This window comes from Elephantulus edwardii, unplaced genomic scaffold, assembly GCF_000299155.1.
Source record: "Elephantulus edwardii isolate Elephantulus edwardi_28Jun2011 unplaced genomic scaffold, EleEdw1.0 scaffold00074, whole genome shotgun sequence".
In the NCBI taxonomy this organism is placed as follows: Eukaryota; Metazoa; Chordata; class Mammalia; order Macroscelidea; family Macroscelididae; genus Elephantulus; species Elephantulus edwardii.
The window spans coordinates 3213061-3228408 of NW_006399824.1; the positions used below are offsets into that span (position 1 = coordinate 3213061).

The 15348-nt window shown below is 43.9% G+C and overlaps 1 protein-coding gene across 1 annotated transcript in view; it reads left to right on the forward strand.

The window, feature by feature from the left end:
* NPFFR1 (neuropeptide FF receptor 1) overlaps positions 1-8458 on the forward strand; it is a 28341-nt gene extending 19883 nt beyond the window's left edge. The window contains exons 3-4 of the mRNA XM_006889044.1: positions 3719-3818; positions 7585-8458. Of these exons, the coding sequence (XP_006889106.1) occupies positions 3719-3818; positions 7585-8458 (974 nt within the window). The remainder of the gene's footprint in view (positions 1-3718; positions 3819-7584) is intronic.
* The last annotated feature ends 6890 nt before the right edge of the window (positions 8459-15348 follow it).

Below are 15348 nucleotides of genomic sequence, written 5' to 3' on the forward strand. Positions count from 1 at the left end.
TTTGAGTAATATTGCATGAGTTCCTTGTTTTTTAATGCAGCATAGTATTCCATTGTGCGAATATACCACAGCTTCTCTAGCCATTCGTTTGTTGATGGGCTTTTTAACATTTTAAAGAGATATTTTACAGTAGATTTTTCTAATGCAATTTGTCATTTGATTTCTCAACTGTTGCTTCCACAGATCTTGATTGTGCATGTAAGTATAATGAAATCACTGACAAGGTGACTCTTTTCTCCATTTATCATGCTGTTGCTTGTTGGTCAAATTGTGAGAATTTTTGTTTTCTTTATGTTGAGGTTTAATCCATACTGAAGGCTATCTTTTTATCTGTCAGCGTTTCAAGCTCTGCCTTAAACAAGCAAGATGTGCCAACTACCTATTGTAAATTATAAATGAATCTTCTTCCAATCCTGATGGAATTCTTCATATAGCCCACCTTCTCATATTATTTGCTCAGCATACAAATTAATATATATGGTAAAATAATACAATTCTGATGCATATTCAACCATACAATACACCCTTTTTCTAGTGACTGCCTCTTCTTGGTCAATATACAGGTTCTACATGGGAACAATTAAGTATTTTGAAAGTCCTATTCTTCACAATATTATTGTCTATAATAAAATTATCTATAATTTGTTATGATCCACGTAGTTGTGTAGCCAAGAAAACACAGGTAAACATCTTTCTAGTATTCTCTGCTTTCAGTAAAAAACAATGATCTGTTGTTCAATGTTCTTTTCTGAATCCAGCTTGAATTCTGTTAATGTAAGCTGAAATAATTTTAAAATTCTCTTTGGCAGGATTGTACTTGTGATATAAATTATTTTGTTTGATACTTTTTCATTCTCTTAGAACATTTTGCTTTAGAAAAGGCACAAAGACAGATCTCTCCGAGTCCCTATTTGGTTGGCCAAATGCCCATTTCCTAAATTTCTTAATCATGACAAATGAGCACCTCCAGCCTTACATCTGTTTATTGAAATATTTCACTTGGTGTTCTGTCAGTTTCTAAAGTTTTGTTCACTATAGCTTGGACTTCTTCTATTTGTTTTTTATTATATACTGTCTTCTGAAACCCACAGTCATGCAATCTTTACAGAAAATAGCACCATTAGTTATTATTTCAGAATTCCCTTCCACTTCACTTTCCCACCAACAGCATCTAAGAATGTCTTTATCCATAACTTTGTCAACAAAATGTGTGTCCCATTTTTCATTTCTACTGAGGTAAATGTAATTTTTAAAATTGTGAATGAAATTGTAACACTTTTCTCAGATGTTTAAGACCATTTTAAAACACTTTTGTCAATTGTTTTGTCTACTTCCTTTCCGCTTCCAAATGCTATTATTAAAATATGAGAAGGATCAAAAGTAAATAGCACCTCAACTTTGATGAAGAAAGAAAGCAGAATTGACCTTCAGAGAATGACTTCAACTTTGCAGAATTGATTAGTCGATCAATTTTTTTAAAAGAACTCTTTCTAAGTGAAGGATAATAGCATTTTATCTTTGAAAATCAATGCACATTCCCTCCCCCAGTTGTCAATTGCATTTTAACCTTGTTTATTTAAAAAAAGTTATAATCAATTACAAATTATATAGTCAGATTTATCAGTTTTTAAAATTGCCTCCAGATTTTGAAGCAGAATTAGAAAATTTTCCCTAGGTTAAACCAAGTTTCCTTAGGTTAAAGAATAATTTACCTATATTTTTTTTTCCTAGTGCTTGAACAACTTAAATTATTTTTTTAACATTTACATCCCTAATCTACCTGGAGTTTATTCTTCCATATCATATATAGGTTTAATATTACTTTTTCCCAAATGGCTAATCTTGTGGATTGACTTGTGTCCCCAAAATATATGCATGTAATAATAAGGTATAGAAGCCATGTAAAGATCTCCCCTATTTGATAAAGGATAGAATGCATCATCTCTTGATCCCATCAAAACTCTAATCAGAGGGGAGCTCTGGTGGCCTAGTGGCAAGGAGCTGCAACTACAATCCCAGAGGCACACGGTTCGAATCCACCAGATGCTCTGCCGGGGAAGGAGGGACAATCTCCTCCAGTACCAGTCAGATCTGATTTGACGGTACACGCACACAAAAATAATAAAATTAAAAAGAAAAAAAAACTCTAATCAGATGAGAAGGAAACTTCCCTGGGGTGTTTGTTGTTGTTAAGTGTCATCGAGTCAAGTATGACTTATAGTGACCCTACGAACAAAAGATCTGAACCCTGTTCTATCCTGTGCCATCCTCACACTTCCTGACATACAAGAGCCCATTGCAGCAGTCACTTTGTCTTCCTCTCCTTTGCCGACCCTCCACCCTTCCCAGCATCATGTCCTTCTCCAAGAAAGAGCGCTTCCTAGGCTAAAGTATGTAAGGCGAAGCCTCATCATTCTTGCCTCCAAAGAGCACTCCGGCTGCACCCTCTCCAAGACATATCAGTTTGTTCTCTTGACCATTTGTGAATGGTCAGTGCTCTTCTCCAGCACCATAGCTCAAAAGAATCAATTCTTTTTCTGTCAAAATTATTCATTTTCCAGCTCTCAAATGCATAGCATGTAATTGGAAAGACTATGGCCTGAATCAGATGTACCTTAGTCCTCAAACTGGTATCATTATTCCTCAATAATTTGGAGAGACCCCTAACTGCAGGTTTTCCCAGTGCACTCTGTCTCCTTATTTAAATAACTTAAAATAACTTTTATTAGAGTTAAAAGGAGAGAAAAGTGAGCTGAAGGTAGGGCAGGTTTGGTGTGGGGCAATTTTGCCACCAGCAAGAAAGAAATGCCAAGAGTGGAATGAGTCTTTTTGGATCTGAAAGAGGAAACTCCTGGACACTGAGGAAGAACAGAATACACGGACATTTCCAGGGAACTTCAGGCCTTCAGAGGCTGAAGGAAACAATGAACTTTCTCCTAGAGCTGGAACCCTGGATTTGAACTTTCAGCCTCCTTAACCCAAACGGCAGGAGGATAAATTTCTCTTTATTAACCACCATCCAGTTGCCTAATTGACCAAGTCAGTTTTTGCCAAAGTGATGCAAGCTGGTATTTTTGATGGTATACTATGTTTCTATTGTTCTTGACTCTATTGTTAGGCTGTTTCGCTCTGCTAGTCTTTTTGTCTATTCCTTTACAAGTAGTACATTATGCTAATTATAGATGTTTTATGGCATATTTTAATGTGCTGTCCCCTACTCTACTCCAATAGATTTTCTGTTTCAAGGGTTTTCAGGCTATTCATGTGAAAATATTGTTAATTTAATTAAATGGTTTTGTGCTTTATAACTTATTCTGGTTCTTTTCTCTGTTGCTAAGTATTCAATCCATGTTACCACAGTTCATCTAATCTGCTTCCTCCATGTTTTACCTTCCAGGCTCCCCAGGATAGACACCTGGACAGCTGCCATTCAGCAGTGTGTTACAGATGGCTTGGACTCACTCATGAATCCTAGCTGTGTGTTTCTTCCCAGCCTTGTGCCCAGTGACACAAATTTCAAAACAGTAGTTTGAAATTGGTCATGTCTGTGGTGACATGGACTAAGGGTACAATGGGTGCCCCAATCCTGGATGACCACCTTGTAGGACATGGTGGAAAGACCAGAGTGTCAGGTGGGATCTGGCATAGATGGCCTGGAGGTCTCTGGCTCTTTATGGATGCACCATCTCTCAGTCTGCATTGGCCTCTGTCATTGCAGGGTGGCCCTTTGACAATACCACGTGCAAGATGAGCGGCTTGGTGCAAGGCATGTCTGTGTCAGCCTCAGTGTTCACCCTGGTGGCCATCGCTGTGGAAAGGTGAGATGTTTCCTGCGGCATTACCCTTGGCTGACTGGGGTCCAGGCCCTGGAAGGAACCACAGTCTCCTCTACTGGACCTTCTTGAAGTCTGTTGTTCCTCTGACAGTAGATGGTGGCTGAGTCTTTAGCCTGTAAGGGGAGGGATGTCAGCAGGCCGCCCTCTAGGCTTGGAGAGGTGCATCTTTTCCCTCTGAAAGACCTAGAGGCAGCTCCTGAGGTGGTTTTGTAGGGATTCCTGGGGCCCACGGAGCTCAAAGGCAGTCCTGGGAGGCAGGAATCGGGCCATGAACCTGGGTGACTGGGAAGGAAGGTGTTCTCCCTGCTCCTTCACTCCCCTACACAGCCTCTTTGCTCTCATTCCCCATCTGTACCTCATCACCAGGGAGCCCTGGTGAGGAGCTGTGCTGCAACCCCAAAGGCAGGCGGCTCAAATCCACCAGCTGCTCTGCAGGAGAAAGGTGGGAAATCTTCTGCGATTTAAAGCCTCCAAAACACACTGTAGGAGCAACTGAGTAGTCACATAATACCAACAACCTCATCACCAGCCACTTCTCATTTTCCAGCCTCAGATTCTCTCGGGCTTTCTGACAAGTATTAGTCTGTAAATGTGCCCAGAGGTCAGGAACAGAGCCAGGGGCAAAGAATAAACCTTGAATCAACACAGCTCCTCTTCCTCCCTCAGGTGAGAGGCTCCTTCAGGGTGACTTCTGCGTATAAAGCTTCTACATATGTGTCATTACGTGCTGTTAAGTCAGCTCCCACTCCTGGTGATTCTTAAGTACAAGACTACAAAACAGTGACTAGAGTCCAGAGTACACATGCCACCTGCTAACGTTGTGTTCTTACACTCACGCCCTCTCTCTGCCCAACACAGTCACTTCCACCTGCTAACGTTGTGTTCTTACACTCACGCCCTCTCTCTGCCCAGCACAGTCACTTCTTAGCCTCTCCCTTCCTAAACTCTAGTATTCTCACTTCTTCCCCCGTCAGACCTAATCTTTTAGGATCCAGTGAAGTGGAAAGTTCAAGTGATGGAACTGGGCTCTGCTCTGTGCAAAGCCATTAAGGATCTCATTGATTGGAGGATGTCATGTCTCTTCACTGATCTTTGTTTCATTAGCAGTGTTAAGTATTCTGTGTGTGCAGCCTCTCCCACTGGCACCTGAGTGGCACCCACAAGTCTCAGTCTCCCCCAGCAAACCTTTCTGCATTCTCCAAGCCATACTACCCTCCTCCACCACTATTGCACTTACAGTCAGTACTGTGGGCTTTTTAAAATTATGTGTTCTCTGACTATTTATTGTCCATGTGCTGCTATGAAGCCAGTAGATCAACGTCATACAGGTTGAGATAGCAAGGCTTGCATCAGGCCACTCCAGAGGTTAAAGTTTCTGTCAAACAGGAGAAAGGGTGGAGAGGCAGAACATATAAATGAGGCAGGACACAGTGTGATGAAGCAAAGGAGCACTCTGTGGGGAGGTGGCTGTACACCTGGGTTCTGGTGCAGGCTCTGCCCCTCCCCATGTGATGCTTTACATCTTTTCCTCTTGTAGGTTCCCATATAGGTATATCAGTAATGTATGTGCCATCGAGTTGCCTGTGACTCATACCAATCTATGTATAATAGCTATGAAACCTGCCCTATCCTGAGCCAGTTTCACTAACTGTGTCACACCTGCCCTAATATACTCTAGGGAGTAGATGCCCCTCTTTTTTTTTTTTTTTAAAGAGTCATCATGTCTCAAGAAGCATGAAAGTGTAACTCTTATAATCTTCCCAGCAACTCTACAGAGCAGGAAATGGAATTAGCCTCATTTTTCAGATGAGAAAACTGAAGCTCAGAAGGGACTTAAGTAACTTGTCAGTTTGCTCACTCACCCACACCTTGATTTCATAAACTCTGGGAACATCAAGATGAAAAGACATCAGCCTGCGAAGAGCTTGTAGTTAAAATGCATTTGAATTACACTGTAGGGGTGAGCTGTCTTCTTCCTCCTCCTTTTTACCCCGTTCCTTCTATGGGTTAGTTGCTGAACATCTATTGAGTCTTAATTTCTTCATCAGTAAAATGAAAGAAACCTGTTGCTGTCAAGTTGATTTCAACTCCTGGTGATTTGTCTGTGTGCCAGAGTGAAGATCCGCTCCCTAGGGTTATCAGTGTCTATGATCTGGAATGAGGCATTGGTGGGTCAGTAGTAAAATTCACACCTTCCATGTGAAAGACCTAGTTCGGTTCAGGATCCACCAATGCCTCATTACCCCAGTGACTGAGTCAATCCATCTCACCCAGGGTCTTTCTCTCTTGCGCTGTCCCTCTCCAACGACTGGTCCCACCTTGCAGCATGTCCAAAGTATGTCAGATGATGCTTCAAAATTTTTGCCTCCCAGAAGCAGCCTTGTCTCACCCTCTCTAGGACGAACCTGTTTGTTCTCCTAGTAGTCCATGGTATATTCAATACTCTTCTCTAGCACCATAGCTCAAAGGCATCAATTCTCCTTTTATCATCCCTAGTCATTGTCTGGGTCTCTGATGCATTGCAAGTAATTGCAAAGACTATGGCCTGGATCAGTCTCCAGACTGACATTGTTGTTCTTCAGTACTTTAGAGAGGTCTCTGACAGCAGACTTTCCCAGTGCAATTCGTCTTAATTTCCTGGTTGCTGGTACCAAGAGTATTGACTGTGGAGCCAAGCAAACTAAAACTGTTAACAATCTCAATCTCTTCACCATCTATCATGATGTTGCCAATTGGCCCAGTGGTGAGAATCTTTTGTTTTCTTGATGTTGAGCTTCAATCCATATGGAAGGCTGCAGTCCTTGACCTTCTGCAGCAAGAACTTCAGATCCTCCTTAGTTTCCGCAAGCAGGGTTGTGTCATCTGTATAATACAGATTGTTAATGAGTCTTCCTCCAATCCTGATACCACATTTCTCCTCATAAGGTCAGGCCTCCCAGATAATCGGTTCTGCATATAGCTTGAAAAGGTATGGAGATAGGACACATCCTTGGCATACACCCTTCCCAATTTTGAACCATGCAGTGTTTCCTTGCTCTGTTCTGATGCCTGCCTCCTGGTCCATGTATAGGTTTCACATAAGTACAATCAAGTGTTCTGGGATTCCCATTCTTCTCAGAGTTAGCCAGTTTTTTGTAATCCACAGTCAAAAATGCCTTTGCATAGTCAACGAAAGCACAGATAAGTGGTCATGCCTTTCTTGCAGTGGGGCTGCATGTGTACTTGAACAAAACCTTTTTGGTTAGCGGGCCAGCACAATTTTTGTACCACTCAGCAAACTAGCTGCAAAATACGGGTGTATTAATAATCGCTGCCCTGACGGTCCAAGAGGCAATGGTGCAGAGATTCCCAATACAGTAGAGGTGCCTCTTCTTCAAGAGGACTCATAAACAACTAAAAGTGTCTTCTCTGATACTCCTAATTGGACCACTCAAGGCCAGAATGTTAATGCTGTGAGCTGCCAGCTAATTAATGCACTCCTCCAAGTATACAGGCTGGATTCCCACAATGCAGGTTTCCGCTCCCCTCTCTCTTCCACATCCTGTTTGTGCCTTTGTATCTTGACTATTCAACCAGGACTCCCTCCCAGGTGAGACACCAATTTGCTTGCAAGCTAATTAAATGTCTGAGCTGTCCTCTGACGCAGCTTTGGGCCTCGTGATGAAGAGGTGCGGGGCTGGATGATCACTAACGATGGCTTTGCGTGAAGGTCCGTGAGTCACCCGCTCCTCTCTCCTCCCCGGCGCAGGTTCCGCTGCATCGTGCACCCCTTCCGCGAGAAGCTGACCCTACAGAAGGCGTTGGCCATCATCGCGGTCATCTGGGCGCTGGCCCTGCTCATCATGTGCCCGTCAGCCATCACGCTGACGGTAATGCGCGACGAGCACCACTTCATGGTGGACGCGCACAACCGCTCGTACCCAATGTACTTGTGCTGGGAGGCGTGGCCCGACAAGGGCATGCGCAGGGTCTACACCACCGTGCTCTTCTCGCACATCTACCTGGCGCCGCTGGCGCTCATCGTGTTCATGTACGCGCGCATCGCCCGCAAGCTGTGCAAGGCCTCGGGCCCGGCGCGCGGCGGCGAGGTGGAGGCGGAGGGCGGGCGCGCGGCGCGGCGCAGGGTGCGCGTGGTGCACATGCTGGTCATGGTGGCGGTCCTCTTCACCCTCTCCTGGCTGCCGCTGTGGGCGCTGCTACTGCTTATCGACTACGAGCAGCTCAGCGAGCCGCAGCTGCACCTGGTCACCGTCTACGCCTTCCCCTTCGCCCACTGGCTGGCCTTCTCCAACAGCAGCGCCAACCCCATAATCTACGGCTACTTCAACGAGAACTTCCGTCGCGGCTTCCGCGCCGCCTTACGCGCCAGCCTCTGCCCGCTGCCGTCGGGCAGCCACAAGGAGATCTACTCGGAGCAGCCCAGCGGGCTCCTGTGCCGCCAGGTCCTGGTCGACCTGCAGCCCAGCCACTCGGGCCCGCCCTCCGAGCTCGGGCCCAGCAGCGGGGCCTCCAGGCGTGGCCGCCTCCCGCTGCGCAGTGGACGCGTGGCGCACCATAGCTTGTCGCCTGAGGGTCCCGGATGCTCCCACATGCCCCTCGCCGTCCCGGCCTGGGATATCTGAGGTGGTAAGGGGAGGACAGGGCCCATGTGTGAGGGGCCTAGTTAGAAACAAGACGCCAAGAGGGGGTATGATGGTGGGACCCTGTTAAAAAAGTTGTGTTGTGTCACCTTCATCTCAGGTGGAAGCAGTGAGAGGAAAGGAAACTTGCATTCCTTGTGAAGGTTTTTTACAATCATCATCTCATTTAACCTGACAAGTCTTTGAAAATAGGTTTTCTTAATCCCATTCTGCAGAAGAGAAAACTGAGGCCTGAAGAAGAGGGATAACTGGCCAAAGGTCTCTCAGCTGGAACTCCCACCTGAGCTTAGATGAAACGAGTGACTATGGTCTCAACCATCTCCAGCTGTTTTCAAAAGGACCTTCACAGTGATGTCCTTAAATTCTAATTAGACAGCCCGGAGAAGCAGCAAAAAGCAAGGTGGCATGGCCACCCGAGGTCCCTTATATTCTGTTCCTGAAGACCTTTGACCTTATTCTAGGAGGAAGCATGGTGTGCCCCTTCTGCCATCTCTGATGTGTTGGTTTGTATTGTTTGTTCCAAGTATCCAGGGCCTTGCTTTTCTCCCCATAGCGTTACAACAGGATGTCACGCTAAGCAGTTGGAGCCCTCAGGAGCCTGTGTTGCTGGATTCTCCCTCCTTGAGCCTAGATCAAGGAGGAGGGTCTCTCTCTTCTCCAATAGGGTGTATCACCAGCACTCAGATCAAAGCAAGAATATGTATTGCCAGAGGCAGCTGTACAACCTCATAGAGGCATCTGCTTATTTATTTATTCATGTGTACCAGGAGGAAAAGAGAGCACAATACCTACCTTCTGCCCCTGGAAACTCATCTGCTCTCTGAGGCTCCAAGCTCAGAGCCTGCCCCAAGGAGCCCGCTTCACGTTCCCTAGGACGGAGAAGTTAACCAACAAAAGCTGGGTGCCTGTGGGAACTCCCGAAGGACAAACACGAACCCATCCCATTGGATGACTCAGTGTGTCCTAAAAGGGAATCAGTGATGCCGTTCACCACTGCCCTCATCCAGTATATCTCATCACCTTCTCTCTGGAAGGTGAGAGAAAATGGAAGCGTATCAGGTGCTCCTGCTGCAGCACCAGTTACCTGGGCATACTTTTCACCATTATAGAAAACAAAATGTTGCTAGAAGTTGAATGATTAAAAAAGAAATAATTTTGGGGTCAGGACAGAGAATGTGACTCTGAGGCTCTGATTGTTTCTTTAATTGACACCATGACTTAACTCCATACACTCTAAATACAATGTGTAGGGCAAAAATAATCCCTACGCATTTGGACAACGTGTTTTCTCCAAGCATATTCCTAGATGTTATCTCATTAATCCTTAAACATTAGATTGAATGCATAAATGTAATTGTTGCCATTCGTCAATGTAATTGTGGCTCAAAGGGGCCTAAGTCACAGACCACAGGGATTGGGATTGGTATCTTCCATATAACAATGTCCTTCTCACAATTCATTCTGCTTCTCCAGGAAGGCAGATTGGGCATGGCATGGAGGAAAGCTGGGAGTTCTCACAGACGTTTTCTGTCTGCTCGTGAACCAGCACACTCATGGAACCAGACCCATCAGCTCTGAGTACTCAGGTTTAAGAGTACGTCTGCTGTGTTCATCCTTACTGTTCTGATTTCCAGCCTGAGCTGTTCTGTGGACAATATCTGCACCCGTGTGCTGAGCAGGGTGCCAAAGTCCATCCCAACATCATCAGGTTCAAGAGTCTCAGGAGAGAGTGTGCCGTCAATCTGCAGTGGTCACTGGGACTAGGGACCCCATTTCTGGTACTGGTCACTCTAAGCTGGCAATTGATCGCATGATCATGGATTTGGTATTGGGTTTATCAGTATCCTATGTCACATAGGCCTTAGGATTCTGGCTGCTTACTATGAAGAATTCTGACTCCAGGATTTAAAAATAGGCTGGAAGACAACCATCCCAACCCCAAAATACCTGTCCCTGTGGCTGGGTGAGCCGCGTCTGGAGCCACCTTCCTGTCTCTCCTTTGGGGTTTGTTTCTCTGTGTGGCTTCCTGAACCACAGAATCACAGCATCGATGGCCAGGGGAGACCATGGCTCTCCCTCAAGCCAGCAGCATCCAACTTTCCCACCAAGGCACCTTTGTTTCATTCCCTCTCCCCACACCCAGAGATGCCATGCTTTGGAAGATTGTATGTACCTTCTTGAAAAACTGCACAGGCACAGCAGTCACATTTGTTTTATCTGTATTTTTTCAAATTTCTTTGTTGTTGTTATTTTAAAAAAAATAATCAAAGACTGTTCATAGTTTTGATCCTGAAGGTAGGAGGCATGACAAGGCATTTCACAGGGGAGTGGAGCCACGTGAGTTTGTGTGTCGCTTTCAGAAGCTGATGATGATTCTGGAAGGTAGTGCTTGCGTGAACCATGAGCATAGAGACCCCTGGCTAGGGACCACGGAGTTCGCCCAAGTTAGTATTGATAGGTGACAAAACAGAGGTCCCAACAATGATTTTGACTGTCTCTCTGCCCACGACTGCCCTGAACTGCTGCTGGGCTGTACTTCGTGACTACCTTGTTAGAAAATGGTATCTTTTGAAGATGGCATTATTTTTTTTCCCTTCTTGTTGTGTACCATCGAGTAAGATCCAACTGGCATGGGAGGAGATTGCCCCTCCTTCTCCAGAGGAGCATCTGGTAGATTCAAACCATGTGCCTTTGGGATTGCAGTGCAACTTCTTGCCACTAGGCCACCAGAACTCCCTGAAGATGGTATATTTATAAAGTTATTTTTTATTATACTGACCTGACTTCTGGGCCCCATCAGGGGTTTTGTATGGCCGCCCCAAAGCACTTGAGGGCAAGGGATGTGGCTTCTTGAGGTGAACCATCTGTGCTTGTAGGCTTGTAGGGTCTCCTAAGGTGACTCCCTCTCCATGGGCGGAAAGTTCGAAGGTAAGTGGGTTGCATGATGGGAATAAAGGGCCAAAGACCTGTTGACATTGAGCACTCCCACCCCAGAGTGGTTTTTGGAGGGACTCTGTGTCCTGTCATGGACACCATGAGTGATTGTTCTGATCATGGGTCTCCACTGCTGAATGGCCTCTTCACTTCACCAAGACTACGCAGCCCCAACAGACCAATGTGAGCTGGAGGCGGATGCCCGGGCTGCACCCCACAAACCACAATCTGCCCAGCCCTATGTGGAAGCCTTCCTCTTGGGGCTTGGAGGACTCATGAGCTGATTTGGGTTGGAATAGAGGGCAGGGTTGGCAAAATGAAATGCAAGCCCCCTATCATCAGGCCACTGTGTATTCATCCAGAATGCCATGCGAGAGCCAAGCCCAGAGCTGGATGGACAAAGCATTGCTATTAAGCTCTGTACCTTTGCACATCCTTTCCTCAGCTCACCCCTCAGAAGAGCCACCAAAGAAAGATAGATGAGAAGGAGGGGACCCAAATGGGCTTCATTGCAAGCAAGCAATGTTGAATCAATAGGTTCCTTTAACCAGCTGAATAACTTGATTATTTATGCGTGAGGCATTTTATTGTTGTTTCTTTTCTCAACAAAAGCACTTCTTGATCATTGTGGAAATTTTTACATTTAGAGAAGCAAAGAAAAGAAACTATCAAGCACCAGAATTCCACCACAGGAGTCAAGTACAGGGTCTTCTCTATATATTCTCTGTAAATATATATATATATATAAATATATATATATATATTAAATTCTATGCTTAACAGCTTTATTGAAGCTCCATTCACATGCAATACAATTCAACCATCTTAAAGATGTAGTTAGGTAAGTTCTACCAAGGATATGCATTTGTGTAATTAACAGTTATACTCAAGGTACAGAGTATTTCCATCATCCCAGAAAGTTCTCTCATGCCTATAGATGTAGTTAATCCCCTCTTCCTACTCCTAGTCCCAAGTGACTTGATGTTTGTATCTGATATATCATCAGAATTTGCTATCTTAAGGATGTCATATAAATGAAACTATGTAGTATGTAGATTTCTCAGGCTTCTTTCACTAGCGGAATGTGTTAGAGATTCATCTGCATTATAGCATGTCCTGGTAGTCTATTCCTTTGGCTTGCCTTTTGTCGTATGGATGTGTCACACGTTGATTATCAGTTGAGGAGCATTTGGGTTGTTGCCAGCTCTTCAGTATTACGCACAATGCTGCTATGGACGTTCATATACCCACTGCCATTGAATTGATTCAGACACATAGCAACTTTGTAGGACAGGGTAGAACTCCATAGTTTCCAGGGTTATAAATCTTTATAAAAGCATCCTGCCGCATCTGTCATATCTTGTGGAGTGCAGACAAGAACCACTCACCCTGAGGATAGCTGTCAACTCTTTAACCACTGTGCCACGTAGGCTCCTGAATATTTACATGCAAGTTCTTATGTGAATGCATATTGTCAGTTATCTTGGGTGGATACTTAGAAGTGGGATTTCTGGTTGAATGATAAATACATGTTTCATTACATCAAGAACTGCCAAAGTCTTTTCCAAAATGCCTGTATCATTTTACATTCCTCCTCCTGTGCAACTTGGAGCCTCAGAAACTTAATGAAGGATCAGCTATGGGTTGGTTCTAACTTGACAGCAGTGAATTTTTTTTTTTCATTTTCTCAGGGTTAATGAGCTTTCACTAACAAAGAGAGGGGGGAGAGGAAGGACCAAAATGGGTGTCAGAAGAGACTCTGAAAGTTGTACTGGAATGACAAGAAGGCAATACAAGGGGTAGGAATGCTGGAGTAAGATAAGAGAGCTGAACAGAGACTTTCAAAGGATAGCTAGAGAAGACATTATAATTTCATTATAATGAAATGTGCAAGGAACTGGGATTACCTCAAGTTGCAATACTGAAGGATTTTATGGGGGAAATCCTGAATGATGTAAAAAGCATCAAAAGAAGGTGGGACAAAGAGTCACTGTACCAAAAAAGAACTAGTTGAAACTAAACCATTTCAGGAACTAGCATAATATCAAGAACTAATAGTACTAAAAGAAGAAGTCCAAGCTGCACTGAAAGCATTGGCAAAAATAAGACTGCAGGAATTGATGAGTACCAACTGAGGTGTTTCAGGAAGCAAATGCAGCCCAGACATGCTCGCCAATCTCTGCCAAAAAATATGGAAGAGAATTACCTGGCCAGTTGATTGGAAAAGAGACACTTTTTTTAAAAAAAGAAGAGATAATCCAACAGACTGTGGAAATTATCAAACAGTATCATTAATGTCACATGCAAGTAAAATCTTGATGAATATTATTTAAAAAATATCTGGAACAGCAGAGGCTGTGGCATGAGGAATATCATTGCTATTGTCAGGTGGATTTTGGCTGAAAACAGAATACCAGGAAGATGTTTACATGTGTTTTATTGATTATGCAAAGCCACCTGACTGTGTGGATCATAGCAAATTATGACAAACATTGACAAGAATGGGAATCACAGATTCCCACTTTTGTGCTCATGTGAAATCTAACCTTAGACCAATAAGCAGTTGTCCAAAAAGAACAAAGAAATATCTCATGGTTTAAAATCAGAAAAATATGTGAATCAGGACTATATCCTATCTCAATAGCTGTTCAATCCATATGTTGAACAAATAATTTGAGAAGCTAGACTATATGAAGACGAATGTGGCATCAGGATCAGAGAAAGACTCGTCAACAACCTGCATTATGCAGATAACATGACCTCACCTGCTTAAAGTGAGGAGAACTTGAAGCACTTGCTGCAAATGAACAGAGACTACAGTCTTTGATATGGGTTATATCTCAATAACAAGAAAACAAAAATTCTCACCACTGGACCAATAAGCAACATCATGATAGGTGGAGAAAAGATTGAAATTGTCAATGATTTCATTTTACTTGAGTCCATAATCTCCAGCCATGGTAGTAGCAGTTAAGAAATCAAAAGATGTGTTGGGGAAATCTGTGGTCAAGGACTGCTCTAAAGTGCTAAAGAGTAAAGATGTCAGTTTAAAGACTAAGGTGAAGTTGAACAATGACTAAGAATCACAGACAATGAATAGAAGCTTTTGAACTATGGTGTTAGAAAGGAGTATTGAATGTCTCATGGCCTGTTAAAAGAGCAAACAGCTAGGTGGAAAGAAGTGCAACCAGAGTTGCACTTGGCTCCTTTGGGCCAAGGATGGTGAAACATCATCTCACTTACTTTGGGCATATTTTCAGGAGGAACTAGTCCTTGGATGGAGACATTGTGATGGGAACCCAGTCAGTGAAAGAAAGGAAGACTCTCAATTAGGTGAATTGTTACATATGCTACCATAATGGACGTTAGCATGACAGAGGTTACGAGAATGGCGCAGGAGAGGGCAAGGCTCAGATCTGATATTCCTAGGATCACTGTGAGTCATAGTCAACATGATGGTTCTTAGCAAGGAGCGCTGGTGGCACAGTTCATAATGTATTGGACTGCAAGGTCAGCAGTTCAAAACCACCAAATGCTCCAGTGGAGAAAGATGGACAGTCTCCTGTAAAGGTTTACAGCCTCAGACACCTGATGGAGGGTTGCTATGAGTATGGATGGATGGCAATGGGTACTCAGTGGACAGCAGTATCAGGGCTTGGGAGTTCCAGGTTCCAGTCATTCTGTATCCTTGTCAACACTTAGTATTATCAATCTTTTCAAAATCTCCTGATGAGTAGTGATGCTGAACTGCTTTTCATATACCTGCTGATCTTTCTTGTCTCTTTTATTGTGAAGATCTGCCTTTTTGAGGTATTGTATTGTAGAAATTTGAGAGAAAAATTCTTTCCTAAGTCTAAGAGACACTAATAGATGTTTTATAAACCCATGATGATTTTAATAAAAAGAAGAATGTGATGGAGAGAGAACTATTTTAATAG